The sequence below is a fragment of the Hyla sarda genome, chromosome 2 (assembly GCF_029499605.1).
Source record: "Hyla sarda isolate aHylSar1 chromosome 2, aHylSar1.hap1, whole genome shotgun sequence".
Taxonomy (NCBI): domain Eukaryota; kingdom Metazoa; phylum Chordata; class Amphibia; order Anura; family Hylidae; genus Hyla; species Hyla sarda.
Window position 1 is genome coordinate 46,369,780 of NC_079190.1, and position 18,408 is coordinate 46,388,187.

General features: G+C 43.5%; 1 protein-coding gene across 17 annotated transcripts in view; it reads right to left on the reverse strand.

Annotated features, from left to right (window-relative positions):
- PARP4 (poly(ADP-ribose) polymerase family member 4) overlaps nucleotides 1-18,408 on the reverse strand; it is a 142,419-nt gene that overhangs the window by 108,948 nt on the left and 15,063 nt on the right. For all 17 annotated transcript variants that reach the window (XM_056561691.1, XM_056561690.1, XM_056561696.1 and 14 more), the window contains 4 exons: nucleotides 9,481-9,538; nucleotides 8,904-8,994; nucleotides 3,477-3,575; nucleotides 551-700 (listed from right to left, as the gene is read on the reverse strand). In XM_056561691.1, the coding sequence (XP_056417666.1) occupies nucleotides 551-700; nucleotides 3,477-3,575; nucleotides 8,904-8,994; nucleotides 9,481-9,538 (398 nt within the window). The remainder of the gene's footprint in view (nucleotides 1-550; nucleotides 701-3,476; nucleotides 3,576-8,903; nucleotides 8,995-9,480; nucleotides 9,539-18,408) is intronic.

An 18,408-nucleotide genomic window follows, 5' to 3' on the forward strand; every position in this document is an offset into this window, starting at 1 on the left:
CGGTATACCTTCGGGTGGTGTAGAGGATAAACCACGCCCTGGAGTCACGAACACAAGGGGTTAATGCCATCTGCCTCTAGGGTAATTCCATCTGCCCTTATCACACCCTCACCACACACACATATACATATATATATATATATATATATATATATATATATAAAATATATTTTTTTCCATTTGGTACAGTGCTCTAGTATATAAGTGACAGAGGCAATACTGTTCTGCAACAGTCCATCTGTACATCTGTCCATTTACAGAGACAACAAGCCTGTTCCTTGGCAGGGGTTGGGGGGGGGGGGGGGGTTGTAAAACATTTTAGTAACATTCTGGGTTTCCAGCTGGAGGGTGGGAGGTGATTGGGGGATCTAATGGATTCTAAAATAGGTAGCATGATTAAATACATTACTTTAAAAAAATATATAAAAATCCAAAAACAAAGCTTCTTCGCAATCAAGCATAAAATGTGTCATATAGATCAAGCCAAAAATCTGTGCAAATGGCTCAGTCAGAAGTATAATTCACAAAGGAGAATACTTAGAACTATCACCTTCTGAAGGGCTTTGGAAGCTAAGTTCTCAGCCTGTAAAGGGATCTTATTGACTTGTGTGAATCCCTTGTTTTTAACCTCATTAATTCGATGGTCATATTTCTCACAAGCCTTCTCAGCAGTCTCCACCAGGTTAAATGTAAATTCTTTCTGCAAAGAGAAAAATAATGAAAAATTATTAAAATAAAAGAAGCATTTTTGAGTTTTGATACATAGATTATACAAACCGATTCTCTTAGGACCCAACCCCCTAATCAATCTGAACTTCTGACAAGACACTTGTAAGATGAAGACACACATTATTTTTATTGATATGTGTTTCCTAAAAAATCCAAAAGGATGCCTGACAATTGAATTATTGACATCACACATAGGGCCTCATGTTCTATTGAAGTTCCATTTAAATTTTGGTGAATAAATTATGGGGAAATGCATTCCAATCTACTTATTAATGAGCCAAAATGTCCTTTTTTCCCCACTCTATCACTTTCAGCTAATGTTTCAAAATGTAGGCATGGATTTCTATTTTTTCTTACAATTCTAGTGTTTTGGTAAAATTGTTACCGTAACAGCTTTTTGGCATTATTTTAGGCTGTGATTTTTTTGCCAAAATTCCCCAACATATGTAAAAACACATTCATGCATATGAGTGAAAAATAGAATTTTTTTTTGTTTTACAGTATTTTTACAGTATAATGTGGGTCAAAACCATGAGAACATATAAGTCGGCACAGTTTTTAAATTAAGTGCAACTAAAAGCAGCTTGATGGCACAATGCTGTGTATGCATTAATCTAATTGCTTCCAGCTGTAGTTAAAGGGGTACTCCACCCACAGACATCTTATCCTCCTATCCATGCCCCCTCCATTCATGTCTATGGGAGGGGGAATGGCAGCCGGTGTAATGTCACGTCTCTGGCCGCCCAAACCCCCTATCCCGCCCAAACCCAGTGGCGGGATAGGGAAAGTCTGTAAGCGGAATACCCCTTTACCTCAAAAACCAGAAAATCTTCCATGCTGATTTAGTTACATTCACATTTCAGCCACACAGAATTTAATTTTTATTTATTTTTTATAAAAAATGAGTACAGCAAATACAATCAATGTCTACCTTAGGACCATTTTTAAATGTATGTAAATAGGTTAAAAACATTATTTTTTATAGGCTTGAAAGTGCCATCTAGCAGTGACTGCAGACACCTCTAGGATGTTATGTTTTAAAGGGGTACTCCACTGGAAAACATTTTTTTTTTTAAATCAACTGGTGCCAGAAAGTTAAAAAGATTTGTAAATTACTTCTATTTAAAAAAATCTTAATCCTTCCAGTACTTATCAGCTTCTGTATGCTATCAGTTCTTTTCTTTTTGAATTTATTTTCTGTCTGATCACAGTGCTCTCTGCTGACACCTCTGTCCATTTAAGGAACTGTCCAGAGTAGGACTAAATCCCCATAGCAAACCTATCCTGCTCTGGACAGTTCCTGACATGGACAGAGGTGTCAGCAGAGAGCACTGTGGTCAGACAGAAAAGAAATTCAAAAAGAAAATAACTTCCTCTGGAGCACACATCAGCTGATAAGTACTGGAAGGATTAAGATTTTTAAATAGAAGTAATTTACAAATCTGTTTACCTTTATGGCATCATTAAAAAAATTTTTTTTTTTTTTTTTTTACAGCGGAGTACCCCTTTAACCCCTTAAGGACCCAGGGCGAACAGGTAAGCCCTGACGTCTTGGGACTTAAGGACCCAGGGCGTACCTGTATGCCCATGGAAATTCCGGTCCCCGCCACGTGCCGGGCTGAAGAAGTGGCCTGCTGCCACTCTTAGTGCAGGGTTAGTTTTCTGTTGAGGCACAGGAAGGAGTGTAAAAGTGAAAAAAAACTTTAAAAAAAAACCCTGACCCCTAATAGGTCCTCAAGGGTCCACCACACATTTTGCAGTGTGACCCGGGCCCTATTAGGGCTTCAGGGTGCTGCATTTGGCCACTTTTTTTTTTTTTTCCTTAACTGTGTGTGATAGTTTATCACACACCGTTATATAAAGTTTCCACCAGACACATACATACACTGTTCCCAACCCACCCCCGCACACACACCCTTCCCCCGCCATTGTAGAAAAAAAAAAAGGTGATGGCCCGCATATTCGGTGGAGGAGGCATATGCTTTACTTGCCTCCGACTCCGAATCTGTTAGTGGCAACGAGGAAGATTATACTTTTACGTGTTCTTCCTGGTTCTCCTCATCATGTAGCACTGATGATGGGCCCCCTGCACGTCGGCAGAGACATCGCCAGGCGAGGCCACACACACCCATGATAGTGACCCAGTGGCAGACACTAGTACGAGTGGCCATACCGCTTGTAATAGGAGTCCGACCCACCAGACAAGTGTACCAGAGCCGCCTTCCGGTGAACCTGTCTGGAGACTCCCAGAGGACATAGAACAGATCAGTGTTATCGGTCATCTTCTGCTCTGGTCTGCTCGATCTCAGACCAGAGCAGAAGAGCCAGGTGAGGGGACCTCCGTGCGGTGTTCTGAATGATCGGATCCCCGCAGCAGCGCTGCGGGCGATCTGATCATTCATTGAAATCGCGTACTGCCACAGATGCCGGGATCTGTATTGATCCCGGCATCTGAGGGGTTAATGGCGGACGCCCGCGAGATCACGGGCATCGGCCATTGCCGGCGGGTCCCTGGCTGCGATCAGCAGCCGGGATCAGCCGCGCATGACACGGGCATCGATCCGATGCCCGTGGTTCTGTACAGGACGAAAATGTACGTCCTGGTGCTTTAAGTACCACCGCACCAGGACGTACATTTACGTCCTGCGTCCTTAAGGGGTTAAGGGGTTAAGGGGATTAAACCATTTGTCAGTGGTTAGAAAATCTGTTCCACATACACAGGTCTTTCCAAATGTCATACCACTTACCTGAGATGTGTTGGAAAGCCCATAAACAGTAGATACCCTAAATGGAAGAGGGCATTGTCCTGTAAAGCAAAGCAGTTCAACAATTGCATATTCTTCATCCTGAAAAATAAGGATGTGAACATTAGGACAAGTCAGCAAATAATTATAGATATATTTGTTATATCAGTGTTGGACTGGAATAAATTGGTTTTCCACAGGGATTTATTCTAATGATCTACATCCAAGAGCATTTGCAATTTCCTTGGCACTAATAGGTCACTTGTGAAATAGCCTGAAAAACAGAAAAACCCTAGAAACCAGGGATAAAGGATTGTATTTTCTATTCAGGATGAATAATGCATTGTATTTCACCAATTTATGGACAATAGTAGTTTCTGCCTAAAAACAAGTAGGATAGAGTACAACTGCTTGAGTTTTGCTGATAAGAATTCCCACCCATGCTGTTTATTCAGATATTTTGATCACTGGAGCTAAACAATAAATAAAACATTACGAGTAGATCCATTGTACTCAGACACCTGAACGACCCATTAACTTTAATGGGGTTGTTGGGTTGTGCCCAGCCTTTTACCAGGCAAAATAGCACAGCATGCTGCACTACTTGTCTAGTATTCGTGATGGAACCTGTAATGGAAGCACCCAATGGAGTCTCAAACAGAAGTGGAACGCAACTTAAGAAGTAAGAAGATTAAAGAGGTACGCCGCTGAAAAACATTTTTTTTTTAAATCAACTGGTGCCAGAAAGTTAAAAAGATTTGTAAATGACTTCTATTTAAAAATATTAATCCTTCCAGTACTTATCAGCTGCTGTATATTACAGAGGAAGTTCTTTTCTTTTTGAACTTCCTTTCTGTCTGACCACAAGTGCTCTCTGCTGACACCTCTGTCCATGACAGGAACTGTCCAGAGCAGGATAGGTTTGCTATGGGTATTTGCTTCTACTCTGGACAGTTCCTAAAATGGACAGAGGTGTCAGCAGAGAGCACTGTGTTCAGACAGAAAGGGAAATTAAAAGGGAAAAGAACTTCCTGTGGAGCATACAGCAGCTAATAAGTACTGGAAGGATTAAGATTTTTAAATAGAAGTCATTCACTAATCTGTTTAACTTTCTGGCACCAGTTGATTTAAAAAAAATGTTTTACAGTGGAGTACCCATTTAAAGGGGTTATCCAGGAATAAAAAAAACAGAGATAATTTCTTTCAAAGACCGCTCCCTGTCTGTCTCCAGGCTGGGTGTGGTTTTACAGCTCAAATCCATTGCATTGAATAGAGCCAAGTTGTAATACCACACCCAAAGTGGAGACAGATGAATAGCATGCTTTGAAAGAAAATGGGCCTGTTTTTCGATTCCTGGATAACCCATTTAAGTTTACACAACGTTTTAAAAAAAGGCAACTGAAAGATTATTATCTGTGATTTTTATTTTGTGGCAATGTCATCTAATAGTCTGGTAAAGCAAAATGGCAGTGCTCTTTACTGGAACTTTCTCAGGCCAAACATCACATTTAGATTGACAAGAAAGAGATATACACAATCTCCCCCTTTATTGGACCTTTGTCATGGTTTAACCCTTTAAGGACCCAGCCAATTTTCACTGTAGGACCCGGCAATTTTTTGCACATCTGACCACTGTCACTTTAAGCATTAATAAGTCTGGGATGCTTTTACCTTTCATTCTGATTCCGAGACTGTTTTTTCGTGACATATTCTACTTTACGTTAGTGGTAAAATTTTGTCGTTACTTGCATCGTTTCTTGGTGAAAAATTCCAAAATTTGATGAAAAAATTGAAAATTTTGCATTTTTTTATCTTTGAAGCTCTCTGCTTATAAGGAAAATTTATATTCCAAATAAATGATATATTGATTCACATATACAACATGTCTACTTTATGATTGCATCATAACATTGACATGTTTTTACTTTTGGAAGACACCAGAGGGCTTCAAAGTTCAGCAGCAATTTTCTATTTTTTCACAAAATTTTCTAAATCAACATTTTTCAGGGACCAGTTCCGTTTTGAAGTGGATTTGAAGGGCCTTCTTATTAGAAATACCCCAAAAATGACCCCATTATAAAAACTGCACCCCTCAAAGTATTCAAAATGACATTCAGTAAGTGTGTTAACCCTTTAGGTGTTTCACAGGAATAGCAGCAAATTGAAGGAGAAAATTCTAAATCTTCATTTTTTACACTGGCATGTTCTTGTAGACCCAGTTTTTGAATTTTTACAAGGGGTAAAAGGAGAGAAATCTTCCTAAAATGTGTAGCCCAATTTCTCTCGAGTAAGGAAATACCTCATATGTGTATGTCAAGTGTACGGCGGGCGCAGTAGAGGGCTCAGAAGGGAAGGAGCGACAATGGGATTTTGGAGAGTGAGTTTTTCTGAAATGGTTTTTGTGGGGCATGTTGCATTTAGGAAGCCCCTATGGTGCCAGAACAGCAAAAAAAAAACACATGGCATACCATTTTAGAAACTACACCCCTCAAGGAACACATCAAGGGGTACAGTGAGCCTTAAAACCTCACAGGTGTTTGACGACTTTTTGCTAAAGTCGGATGTGTAAATGAAGGGGTAATAGGAGAAAATGACCCCCAAAATTTGTAACACCATTTCTTCTGAGTATGGAAATACCCAATGTGTGGACATCAAGTGATCTGCTGGTGCACTACAATGCTCAGAAGAGAAGGAGCGCCATTGAGCTTTTGAAGACAGAATTTGGTTGGAATAGAAGTCGGGGGGCCATGTGCATTTACAAAGCCCCCCGTGGTGCCAGAACAGTGGACCCCCCACGTGACCCCATTTTGGAAACTACACCACCCACAGAATTTAATAAGGGGTGCAATGAGTATTTACACCCCACTGGCAGTTGACAGATCTTTGGAACAGTGGGCTGTGCAAATGAAAAATTAAATTTTTCATTTTCAAGGACCACTGTTCCAAAAATCTGTCAGACACCTGTGGGGCGTAAATGCTCACTGTACCCCTTATTACATTACGTGAGGGGTGTAGTTTCCAAAATTGGGTCATATGTGGGGGGTTCCATTGTTCTGGCTCTATGGGGGCTTTGTAAACACACGTAGCCTTCAAATCCGGACAAATTTTATCTTCAAAATCCCAATGGTGCTCCTTCTCTTCTGAGCATTGTAGTTCGCCCGCCGAGCACTTTACATCCACATATGGGGTATGTTCTCACTCAGAAGAAATGGGCTTACAAATTTTGAGGGGCTTTTTTCCTATGTTTCTTTGTGAAAATGAACAATTTTGGGTAGCACCAGCATTTTTGTGAAAATTTTTTTTTTTTCATTTTTCCATCCAAATTCGTTAAACACCTGTGGGGTGTAAAAAAGGCTCACTATACCCCTTGTTACTTTCCGTGAGGGGTGTAGTTTCCAAAATGGGATCACATGTGGGTATTCATTTTTTTGCGTTTATGTCAGAACCGCTGTAAAATCAGCCACCCCTGTGCAAATCACCAATTTAGGCCTCAAATGTGCATAGTGCGCTCTCACTCCTGAGCCTTGTTATGCGCCCGCAGAGCATTTTACGCCAACATATGGGGTATTTCTGTACTCAGGAGAAATTGCGTTACAAATTTTGGGGGGCTTTTTTTCCTTTTAACACTTGTGAAAATAAAAAGTAAAGGACAACACCAGCATGTTAGTGTAAAATTTAAATTTTTTTTACACTGACAGGCTGGTGTAGCCCCCAACTTTTCCTTTTCACATAGGGGTATTCTACGCCAGTGATTCCCAAACAGGGTGTCTCCAGCTGTTGCTAAACTCCCAGCATGCCTGGACAGTCAGTGGCTGTCCGGAAATGCTGGGAGTTGTTGTTTTGCAACAGCTGGAGGCTCCGTTTTGGAAACACTGCCGTACAATACATTTTTCATTTTTATTGGGGGGACAGTGTAAGGGGGTGTATGTGTAGTGTTTTACCCTTTATTATGTGTTAGTGTAGTGTAGTGTTTTTAGGGTACAGTCACACTGGCAGGTTACAGTGAGCTTCCCGCTAGAAATTTGCGCTGCGGCGAAAAGTTTGCCGCAGCTCATACTTGAAGCAGGAAACTTACTGTAAACCCGCCCGTGTGCATGTACCCTGTACGTTCACAAGGGGGGGGCAAACCTCCAGCTGTTTCAAAACTACAACTCCCAGCATGTACTGACAGACAGTGTATGCTGGGAGTTGTAGTTTTGCAACAGCTGGAGGCACACTGGTTGGAAAACCTTCAGTTAGGTTCTGTTACCTAACTCAGTATTTTCCAACCAGTGTGCCTATAGCTGTTGCAAAACTACAACTCCCAGCATGTACTGATCGCCGAAGGGCATGCTGGGAGATCTAGTTATGCAACAGCTGGAGGGAGCGCAACTACAACTCCCAGGATGCCGAGACAGCTGTTTCGGCATGCTGGGATTTGCAGTTTTGCAACATCTGGAGGGCTACAGATAGAGACCACTGCACTGTGATCTCCAAACTGTGGACCTCCAGATGTTGCAAAACTACAAATTCCAGCATGCACAGACAGCAAACAGCTATGTGGGCATGCTGGGAGTTGTAGTTTTGCAAGATCTAGAGTGCTACAGTATAGAGATCACTGTGCAATGGTCTCTAAACTGTAGACCTCCAGCTGTTGCAAAACTGCATCTCCCACCATGCCCAGCAGCTGTCTGGGCATGCTGGGAGTTGTAGTTTTGCAACATCTGGAGGGCTACAGTCTCAGACTGTAGCCCTCTAGATGTTGCTAGGCAACTTACCGGCTTCCGTCGGATCCAGGGAGCCGTCCTCTTCTGCCGCACGACATCGCCACCCGCGCCGATCACCGCTGCCGATCCGGTCCCGCAGCTTCCACCGACGGGTAAGTGGATCTTCGGCGTTCGGTACCCGTCGTTTCCCCGTCCTGCCCCGCCTATTGTGGGTGGGCAGAACGGGGAAAATGAAAGTAAACCCCCGCCCCTAATCTGCTATTGGTGGTCGCGTTTAGACCACCAATAGCAGGGATAGGAGAGGTGGCACCTCTGCCACCTCACTCCTATGGCTACAGGGGGATCGTGGGTGTCTTAGACACCCGCGATCTCCCTTCTATTCCGGGTCACCGGGTCACCATAGACCCGAATGATCCGGAATCGGCGTAAATTGCAAGTGTGAATTCACTTGCGATTTGCGCCGATTGCCGACATGGGGGGGGTCTGATGACCCCCCTGGGCATTTGCACGGGGTGCCTGCTGATTGATATCAGCAGTCACCCCGGCCCGGTCCCCGCCCGGCGCGCGGCGGGGACCGAAATTCCCACGGGCATACAGGTACGCCCTGGGTCCTTAAGACCCAGGTACAGAAGGCGTATCCATACGCCCTAGGTCCTGTACGGGTTAATTACATTTTCACAATGATGATACTCAGTCTCGCAATTAATACAGATAAATATCTTACTTTTTGGAAACAACAGTATTTTGCCACTTCTGAGGTATCTGAAGTATTGTCATCTTCTTCATTGTCTTCAAATTCCACATCATCCAAATTACTATAGAAAAAAAATGAAATGCGCTTACGCTTCATACAATAAGATTATCAAAGGCCACAATCAATGTCTACAAAGTCTGTGTAGTGACGTGTAGTATTTTGGTCAGTATTTGTAGCCATAACCAATAGTTATTATAGTTCTTCTCTGAGTTATTTAACTCCTAGTTTTGGCTACAAAAAATAGTCGCCAACAGAGGCCTGTACAGCTCTAATGCAATTGTGAATAGATGTTTTACATGAGCCACTGAATGTCATTGTCCTTTTTTGGACTAGAATATTTAAAAAAAAGATTAAGAATTCTTATTGTTCTAATGGTAGAAATATACATTATATGTAGCTTCTAGTCACTTATGCAATGCTTAGGCTAATACTATATGAGTAAGAAGGGGGGGGAGGTAGTCTGCACAGAAAAAGAGGCAGTAATGGATTTTATCCACAGGGCTTTGGACACAAAGGGAGGGAGGGAGCAATAAATAATTTGAATTACCTTTCCAGTGTTTCTTTCTTTTTTACAAATTTGGCAAGGAATTGATTTTTCTTTTTATCTAAAATAATATAAAAGCACATGTAAAGAAGACAAACAGTTTGACATTGATATTTGAAGAAATAAATCAAAGGAGTTTTTTCAGGACTTAGGCAATTAAAAACTCCAAACTTCTACTCACCTCCTGCGCTCCAGTGGTGGCTCTGGTGTTCCCCTCCAGTCCCTGGCTATGCTCCTCTTCCGCTCAGAAATCATCATGCGTGACCCTGGAGTCACGGGAGGGCCCAGAGTGTCAAACTGCCCCTCAGCCAATCACTGGCTGCAGCAATGTCCCGCCTCGGCCAGTGATTTGCTGAGGGGCAGTGTGACTGTCCAGGCCCTGACGTCACTCCAGGTGTCACAATTTCTGAGCAGAAGAGAAGTGGACTGGATACGGACTGGAGTGGGTCACCGGAGCTGAAAAAACACGTCAAATAAATTATGAATTGATTTGTACTTTACTTAGTGGAAAAAGTATATGATTCCCTATCAATAAGTAGGATTTCTGTCTCCCAGGTCGTTTTTATACAGGTAATGAGCTGAGTTTAGGAGCACTCTCTTGAAGAGAATCTTGTCAATGATTTCAAGGCAGCTGGGACAATAGTCATCAAGAAAACACTTGGTAACACAATAGGCCATGAAAGACTGAAATCATGCAGTGTCCTCAAGGTCCCCCTGCTCAAGAAAGCACATGTACAGGCCCGTCTTAAGTTTGTCAATGAACATCTGAATGATCCAGAGGTTCAGAGGTTTATACCTACACAGGGGCGGACACAGACAGCAGAGGACCCCTGTGCAAAGAATATACCTGGGTCCCCCCACCCCTTATACATCAAATGTTCGGTCCTTAAGAGGTTAAAATTACAGTATGTGCGCCCTGCTATTCATGACCTCAGAGAACCAATATTCTCATTTTTATGTATCTGCTTATAGGAATATCTGTTTATAATAGCTGATCTATAAGTTATAATATCTGATCTATAAGTTTATATAATATAAACAGATATGCCATTCAGGAGCATGGAAAAGTTAGGTGACAATAAGAGATGAGCACATTTATTTAATTACATTTTTATACAATTTTATTTTAATTTATTAGATTTTTTTTTTATCCTTTTCTGAGGACCCATTCTGGTGAGCATCGAGCAGGCGGTCTGCCGTGAGGTGAGCTACCACTTGTCCCAACCCCTGCCTCTTAGACACCCCCATTATCTGAGTGTCCACTTGAAAAGAGAGGGACTGCAGTACCAGCAACTTTAACAGGAGCACATTCAGCTTCTGCGCCATTGGATAAGTGGGCGCATGCTGCTAGAAGTTGCTGCAGGGAAAAAGCCCGTACTTGTATCTTAAAATCGAGCTGGCGGTCCTCCGCGAAGGGAGCTACCATCTGTTCCAGACCCTGCCTCTCAGCGCCCCATGACTGTGAAACTGTAATCAGTTATGGTTCATTGTTATCACTCCAACCTGTTTCATTGGATTCTTGTGGTAATTCCACAGGTAATATATGACGACGACCATTATATGACGACGACCATAGGGCCTCACAATTGAAAAGATTGAAGAGATTTTTAAAAATTTAAATTGAAGATTTTGATTAGATTCACAAGTTTAATGTCCCGGTGCCAGAAGCGTTTACTTTGAACTAATACTGTATGACAACAAAACTCAATATAACAAGGAGTCACATGGCAGCACAATGACATAGCCTAGAGGTGGCAGGAGCCCGACAAGACCATAGGGCCTCACAATTGAAAAGATTAAAGATATTTTTTGTAAATTTTAACTAAAGATTTTAAATAGATAACAATTTTTTTTATTTAATTTAATGTGCCAACAGCATGAGAAGACAATATGGTGGCACAATGACACAGCCTGGAGGTTGCAGCAGCATGCAGAGACCATAATGTGGCAGAATGACACAGCCTGGAATTGGTGGCAGCAAGAGGAGACCATATAGTGGCTGAATGACCCAGCCTGGAGGTGGCAATAGCCTGACGGGACCATAGGGCCTCACAATTGAAAAGATTAAAGATATATATTTTTTTTTTAAATTGAAGATTTCAAATAGAGGAACCTAAAAAGTTTCATTTAATGTGGCAGCAGCATGAGGAGACAACATGGCCACGGTGTGTCTGGGTCCTCTGTCTCGTCTTCCTCATCACCCTGTAGCTCCACAGACTTCTCCTCCTCTCCTGTCAGATGACAATATAAAACAAATTTAGCTAAACCTTGCCTGTGCTCCACTGTCCCCCTCCCCCTCATCTTCCAGTTCAGCCCCCATAGGGCTCATGTGGCCGTGAGATGTAGGCGCCACGTCTCCAGTGCCCTGACCAGCCATCGTTTTCAACGCATGTTGTAGTAAATGAAGCAGTGGAATGATGTCTTTCATTGCGTAATCCTGGCAACTGACTAATAATGTGGCTTCCTCAAAGGGCCTGAGCAAACGGCAGGTGTCACGTATGAGCTGCCACTGGTTGACATTGAAGTTACAAAGGGGAGTCCACCTATCCGCTTGGATCATCAAGAAATCGGTCATGGCTTTTCTCTGTTCATATAGTCGGTCCAACAAATGGAGGGTGGAATTCCAACGTGTGGAAACATTGCAAATCAGACTATGTTGGGGGATGCCGTTCTGACGGTGCAGCTCAATGAGGGAGTGCTTTGCGGTGTACAAGTGGCTGAAGTGCATGCAAAGTTTCCTTCCCATTTTTAGGATGTCTTGCAGATGGGGGGGAACACATTAGGAACTGCTGGTCAACCAGATTGAACATGTGTGCCATGCAAGGCGCAAGGTTTAGGCTTCCTTGATGCAGCACAGACAAGATGTTCTTCCCGTTGTTGGTCACCATGGTTCCCATTTCCTTTATTCGTGGAGTAAGCTATGATTCAATTTCTTGATGAATCTCTTTTAGCAGTTCCTCCCCTGTGTGACTCCGTTCGCCAAGGCAAACCATGTGAAGAACAGCGTGACACCGCCGTGCCCTGCACACATGGTATGCTGAAGGGGTACTGAGACTTGTCCGTGCAGTAGAGGCTGAGGGCCTGGTGGGGGATGAGAAGGTGGAGTCGCACACTGTCACAGGACCAATGACCTGAGAGCGTGGAGGCGGAAGCGGCGTGACCTGTCCAAGTTGCTGTTATGGCTGTGCAGGAACCACATTCACCCAGTGGGCCGAAAAGGACATGTATTGTCCCTGTCTGTAGTTACAGCTCCACACGTCGGCGCACACAGGAACCTCTCCCTATTTCCACCCTAAAAACCCTGGGAAATGGCAATGTTTTTAGGTGGAAATAGGGAGAGGTTCCTGTTTGGGGCCACCATTTTTAGGGCGAGTAACACTTACAAAGAAGGAAATTAATAGTGTGAGAGTAGGGCCTTACAGGGGAAGTGTTTACCCCCACCTGTTACAATGGACCATACGTTGTTCCCTCCCACCTTTTAGAGGTCTTTGCATTGCATCAATACTTGGTGGTGTAGGTGGTACATGGTGTTGTTTGCACACCTTTCCTTTTGTTAGATTAAAAAAAAAATTTGGGGTCTATATATTTTATCCTAAGAAAAGTTAAGTTTTAGCTAATGCATATCCTCAATACTTACTTGTGGTCTGATGCGGAGGAATTACTGTAACAGGGGAGCAGCATCTTAATTATGTTTGGCAGCATCCATGGAAACACAATGAGAGAGCCTGGAGGTGGCACATCAGCATGAGGAGACCATATGACGGCATAATGACAGAGCCTGGAGGTGGCAGCATCAGCATGAGGAGACCAAATGGCGGCACAATGAGAGAGCCTGGAGGTGGCAGCATCAGTATGAGGAGACAATATGGCGGCACAATAAGAGAGCCTGGAGGTGGCAGCATCAGTACGAGGAGACTAAATGGTGGCACAATGACAGAGCCTGGAGGTGGCAGCAGCAGCGTGAGGAGACCATATGGCGGCACAATGACAGAGCCTGGAGGTGGCAGCAGCAGCGTGAGGAGACCATATGGCGGCACAATGACAGAGCCTGGAGGTGGCAGCAGCATGAAGGCCATGCCAACTGAGGGTTGAGTCTGAGTAACCCACCGACTGTTGACTGGGGGTGTCGGATGTCACTTGGGATGAAGTGGATCACCGAGTGAACCAATCAATCACAGCTGCTGGGTTGATGGTCGAGACACGACTGCTAGCTGACACCGGGAGCTCAAACCTCTCGCTGCGACTCCTGCTGCCACACGTCACTACTCTGCTGTGACCTCTGCCTACACCTGATGAATTTATGCCTCTGCCACTCCTATGTGCACGTCCTGGCACTTCTCTGCCTGACATACTTATACACCAGCTGAGTGCGTATATGTTACACTTATGAGAGGAGGACAATATGCTCCACTCCGCTTAAAACTGTATTAGACTACAAAAACAAGTGTGTAGCTTTGGCTGTCACAGCAACTAGGTCCTTATGGCTTTAACGTAGGTGTACTTACACTTATGAGAGGAGGACTATACGCTCCACTACCAACTGTATAAGGCTTCAAAAAACTAATGTGTTGCTTTGGCAAGCCTTTCACAGTAACTAGGCCCAAATTATTTTAACAGGAAAAATATAAAGGACACCATGTAGGTGTACGTACACTTTACAATTATGAGAGGAGGACTATGTGTTCCACTACGCTTAAAACTGTATTAGACTACAGAAACAAGTGTGTAGCTTTGGCTGGCCTTTCACAGCAACTAGGCCCAAATTAGTTTAACAGGGAAAAAAAACTAAAACAAACGTACACCACCTATGTACACGCAGGTTACACTTATGAGAGGACAACACGCTCCGCAACCTGTATTAGGCACTGAAATCAGGTGACTATGGGGGACATGTATCAAAGATTTTACCCCTGTTTTGTGTGTATTTTTTTGCGCAAAATTTTGCGCAAGCCCTTTTTTTGCGCATTTTTTTGCGCACGTTTTGGTAGAGCATGTCCTCCAAATGTGGCTGAATCGGGGTACCTTGGAGTGAAATCTATAGTACACATGGATTTATTAACTGCGTACTTTTCCTTTACACCAAAAATTTTGCCGCAAGAGCCGTTTTTTTTGCGCAAATATAAACTATCTTGGACTTAACGTAGCAAGATGCTCTAAATCATCGATTCTATTTTCCAAAGAGTGGATTGAGGAGATGACTATATTTACCCGCAATTTATGAAGCTCATTGCACTTGATTGATAAATTTAGCGCTTCTGCACATAATTTAGAATTCGGGAAAAGGGGTAAAATGCTTCTACCATACACAAATAATGATACATGTCCCCCTATGGCTTTTTGTGCTCGCCCTAACTGGCCCGTTAGCTTTAGAGTTGTAGTACACACTAGTGCTGCAGCACAGAGTCGATGTGTAGTACAGCACAGAACAGTATTATTATGCACTAATAGCAGGTGACAATGGATTTTAGTGCTCAGCCTCACTGGCCCCTATAAGCTTTAGAGTTGCTGTACATCACACTGCAGCAGTACAGAGTCGCTGTGTAGTACACCTAAGAGTGAACTTTCTCTCTTCCTCCCTTCCCTGTCAGTGCTTTTCTGCAGTGATTTGGGCTTGTGGTGAATCAATGCTGTGAAGCTGTTTTTCTATGCAACACACACACTGCTCTATCTCTGTCTGCAATAAAATGCTCTCTATGAAATACATCGCTGGAATGGGAGCAAAACGGAGCGGAAGGGGCACCCGGTAGCGGAGGTGTTAAAGTCCCCTTCACTCATTTTGGGGAAGGTTAATTAGAGAGTTAATTTAGGGTGTATGACCCTTTAACCCCTTAAGGATCGGGGTTTTTTCCGTTTTTGCATTTTCGTTTTTTGCTCCTTGCCTTTAAAAAATCATAACTCTTTCAATTTTGCACCTAAAAATCCATATGATGGCTTATTTTTTGCGCCACTAATTCTACTTTGTAATGACGTCAGTCATTTTGCCCAAAAATCAACGGTGAAACGGAAAAAAAAATCATTGTGCGACAAAATTGAAAAAAAAACACGCAGTTTTGTAACTTTTAGGGGCTTCCGTTTCTACGTAGTACATTTTTCGGTAAAAATGACACCTTATCTTTATTCTGTAGGTCCATATGATTAAAATGATACCCTACTTATATAGGTTTGATTTTGTCAGACTTCTGGAAAAAATCATAACTACATGCAGGAAAATTAATACGTTTAAAATTGTCATCTTCTGACCCCTATAACTTTTTTAATTTTCCGTGTATGGGGCGGTATGAGGGCTCATTTTTTGCGCCGTGATCTGAAGTTTTTAACGGTACCATATTTGCATTGATAGGACTTATTGATCGCTTTTTATTCATTTTTAAATGATATAAAAAGTGACCAAAAATGCACTTTTTTGGACTTTGGAATTTTTTTTGCGCGTACGCCATTGACCGAGCGGTTTAATTAATGATATATTTTTATAATTCGGACATTTCCGCACACGGTGATACCATATATGTTTATTTTTATTTTTATTTACACTGTGTTTTTTTTTTTTATTGGAAAAGGGGGGTGATTCAAACTTTTAATAAGGGAGGGGTTAAATGATCTTTATTCACTTTTTTTTTCACTTTTTTTTTTTGCACACACTGATATTCATCATTGATCACTGGTTTCTCATAGGAAACCAGTGATCGACGATTCTGCCGCATGACTGCTCATGCCTGGATCTCAGGCACTGAGCAGTCATTCGGCGATCAGACAGCGAGGAGGCAGGTAGGGGCCCTCCCGCTGTCCTGTAAGCTGTTCGGGATGCTGCGATTTCGCCGCGGCTATCCCGAACAGCCCACTGAGCTAGCCGGCAACTTTCGCTTTTAGCCGTGCGGCTCAGCTCTGAGCGCGCGGCTAAAGGGTTAATAGCGCGCGGCGCCGCGATCGGCGCTGCGCGCTATTAGAGGCGGGTCCCGGCTTCACTATGACGCCGGGCCCGCCGTGATATGACGCGGGGTTACTGTGTAACCCCGCGTTATATCAGGAGAGCAGGACCAAGGACGTACCGGTACGTCCTTGGTCTTTAAGGGGTTAAGGGGGGGGGAAGGTGTACGTGCAGTCTGAAGGGACAAGGGGTCAGCAGAAGTTCAGAGGGGAGGAGCCTAGCAGTGTCAGCTTGAACCGGAGGCGAGAGAGCTCACTTCGGTGAAGTATTGAGGAAGAAAGGTCCTGCCCACCCACCCTAGTATTGGGGGGGTTGGTACTGTTAGACGGGGGCAGGTGAAAGGGGTCCTTGTGGGGACCAATTGGGGACAATTGCAGCGTTGGTTTACTGGAATGGGTTGACAGCTGTTGGGGACACAGCTGAACGGACCTTCTGGTGGTGTTTTTGGGCCTCAGGAGTTGTTGGGAGCAGGCACTAACACTTGTGGGTGCCCCTGGGTTAGGTGTTCGCGGCCAGGGGTAAAAAGCGAGTGCCTAAGTTCAGGAATGAAATGTTGGAGAGAAATTAGAAATGAGCGAACTTACAGTAAATTAATTTGTCACGAACTTCTCAGCTCGGCGGTTGCTGACTTTTCCTGCATAAATTTGTTCAGCTTTTCGGTGCTCCCGTGGGCTGGAAAAGGTGGATACAGTCCTAGGAGACTCTTTCCTAGGAATGTATCCACCTTTTCCAGCCCACCGGAGCACCTGAAAGCTGAACTAATTTATGCAGGAAAAGTCAGCAACCGCCGAGCTGAGAAGTTCGTGACAAATCGAATTTACTGTAAGTTCGCTCATCTCTAAGAGAAATGTTGGTTAATGTAAACTGTTACATGGACGTTAAGGTGGAAATGGGTGATGGCCAGACAAGGTTAAGAAGGGAAGGGGGCGGTTCTAGCGTCCCTCCAGTCATGGCTGGCCGCAAGACGGCTGCCGATTATATAGGGCTGTGACATCACAGGGGTGGCTGGCTGCTGATGGCTGGCTGCATGCTTCATGTGAGTCAGGGTCATCCCGCCTACCCTTGTTCCAGCCTTCCCACAGTTCCTTGTCCCATGTCCTCATATCTGGATCTGCCATTTTATATGCCCTGGAGCCTGGACCGCACTAAATGGAGTTTACTGAGTTAGTTTAGTTTCATCAAATTGCGGCGATATTTGGATTTGTTGCGAAGCAAATTTTTTCTGAAATTCTTAACGCATTCGGATTCATCAGATTCGATTCGCTCATCCCTAGTGACAATTTCTCACTTAGCTTTTTCAAGCTTCTGAATGGCAATTCAGCTTATAGGCATATATGTTTATAACAGCTGATTTTTTATAAGCAGATATGCCATTCAGGGGTTTGGAAAAGCTAGGTGAGAAAATGTTGTCTAGCTTTTCCATGCTCCCTAATGGCATATCTGCTTATAGACATGTTTATAACAGCTAATCTATTATATTATATCATATCTCTTATAATAAATCAGCTATTATAAACAGATGTTTATAAGCAGATATGCTATTCAGAAGCAGGAAAAAGTTAGGCGACAATTTGTCACCTAGCTTTTTCAAGCCCCTGAATGGTATATCTGTTTATAATAGCTGATCTATTATAAATCATAATAGATCAGCTATTATAAACAGATTTACCATTCAGGAGCATGGAAAAAGATAGATAAGAAATCGTCACCTAGCTTTTCCATGCTCCTGAATGGCATGTTAATAATAGCTGAGCCATGCTGACTTACGTCTCAAGGAAGTGTTCGGCAGGATCCTATGTCACAGAAGCGGCTCCCCTCAGGACTGCGGGCGGCACTGCACCTCTCTCTGTGATTCCCCTGTGTAATAATTCAAAATTCTGCGCACGGCAGCAGAATCGCATTTTGCTGCAAGGCAGGGCCCAGGGGAGGAGTCTGTAGGTGACGACGTACCGAAGCAGCGGCGCACAGTTTACATGTGACCTGTCACCTAGGGTCGGCTGGGAGAG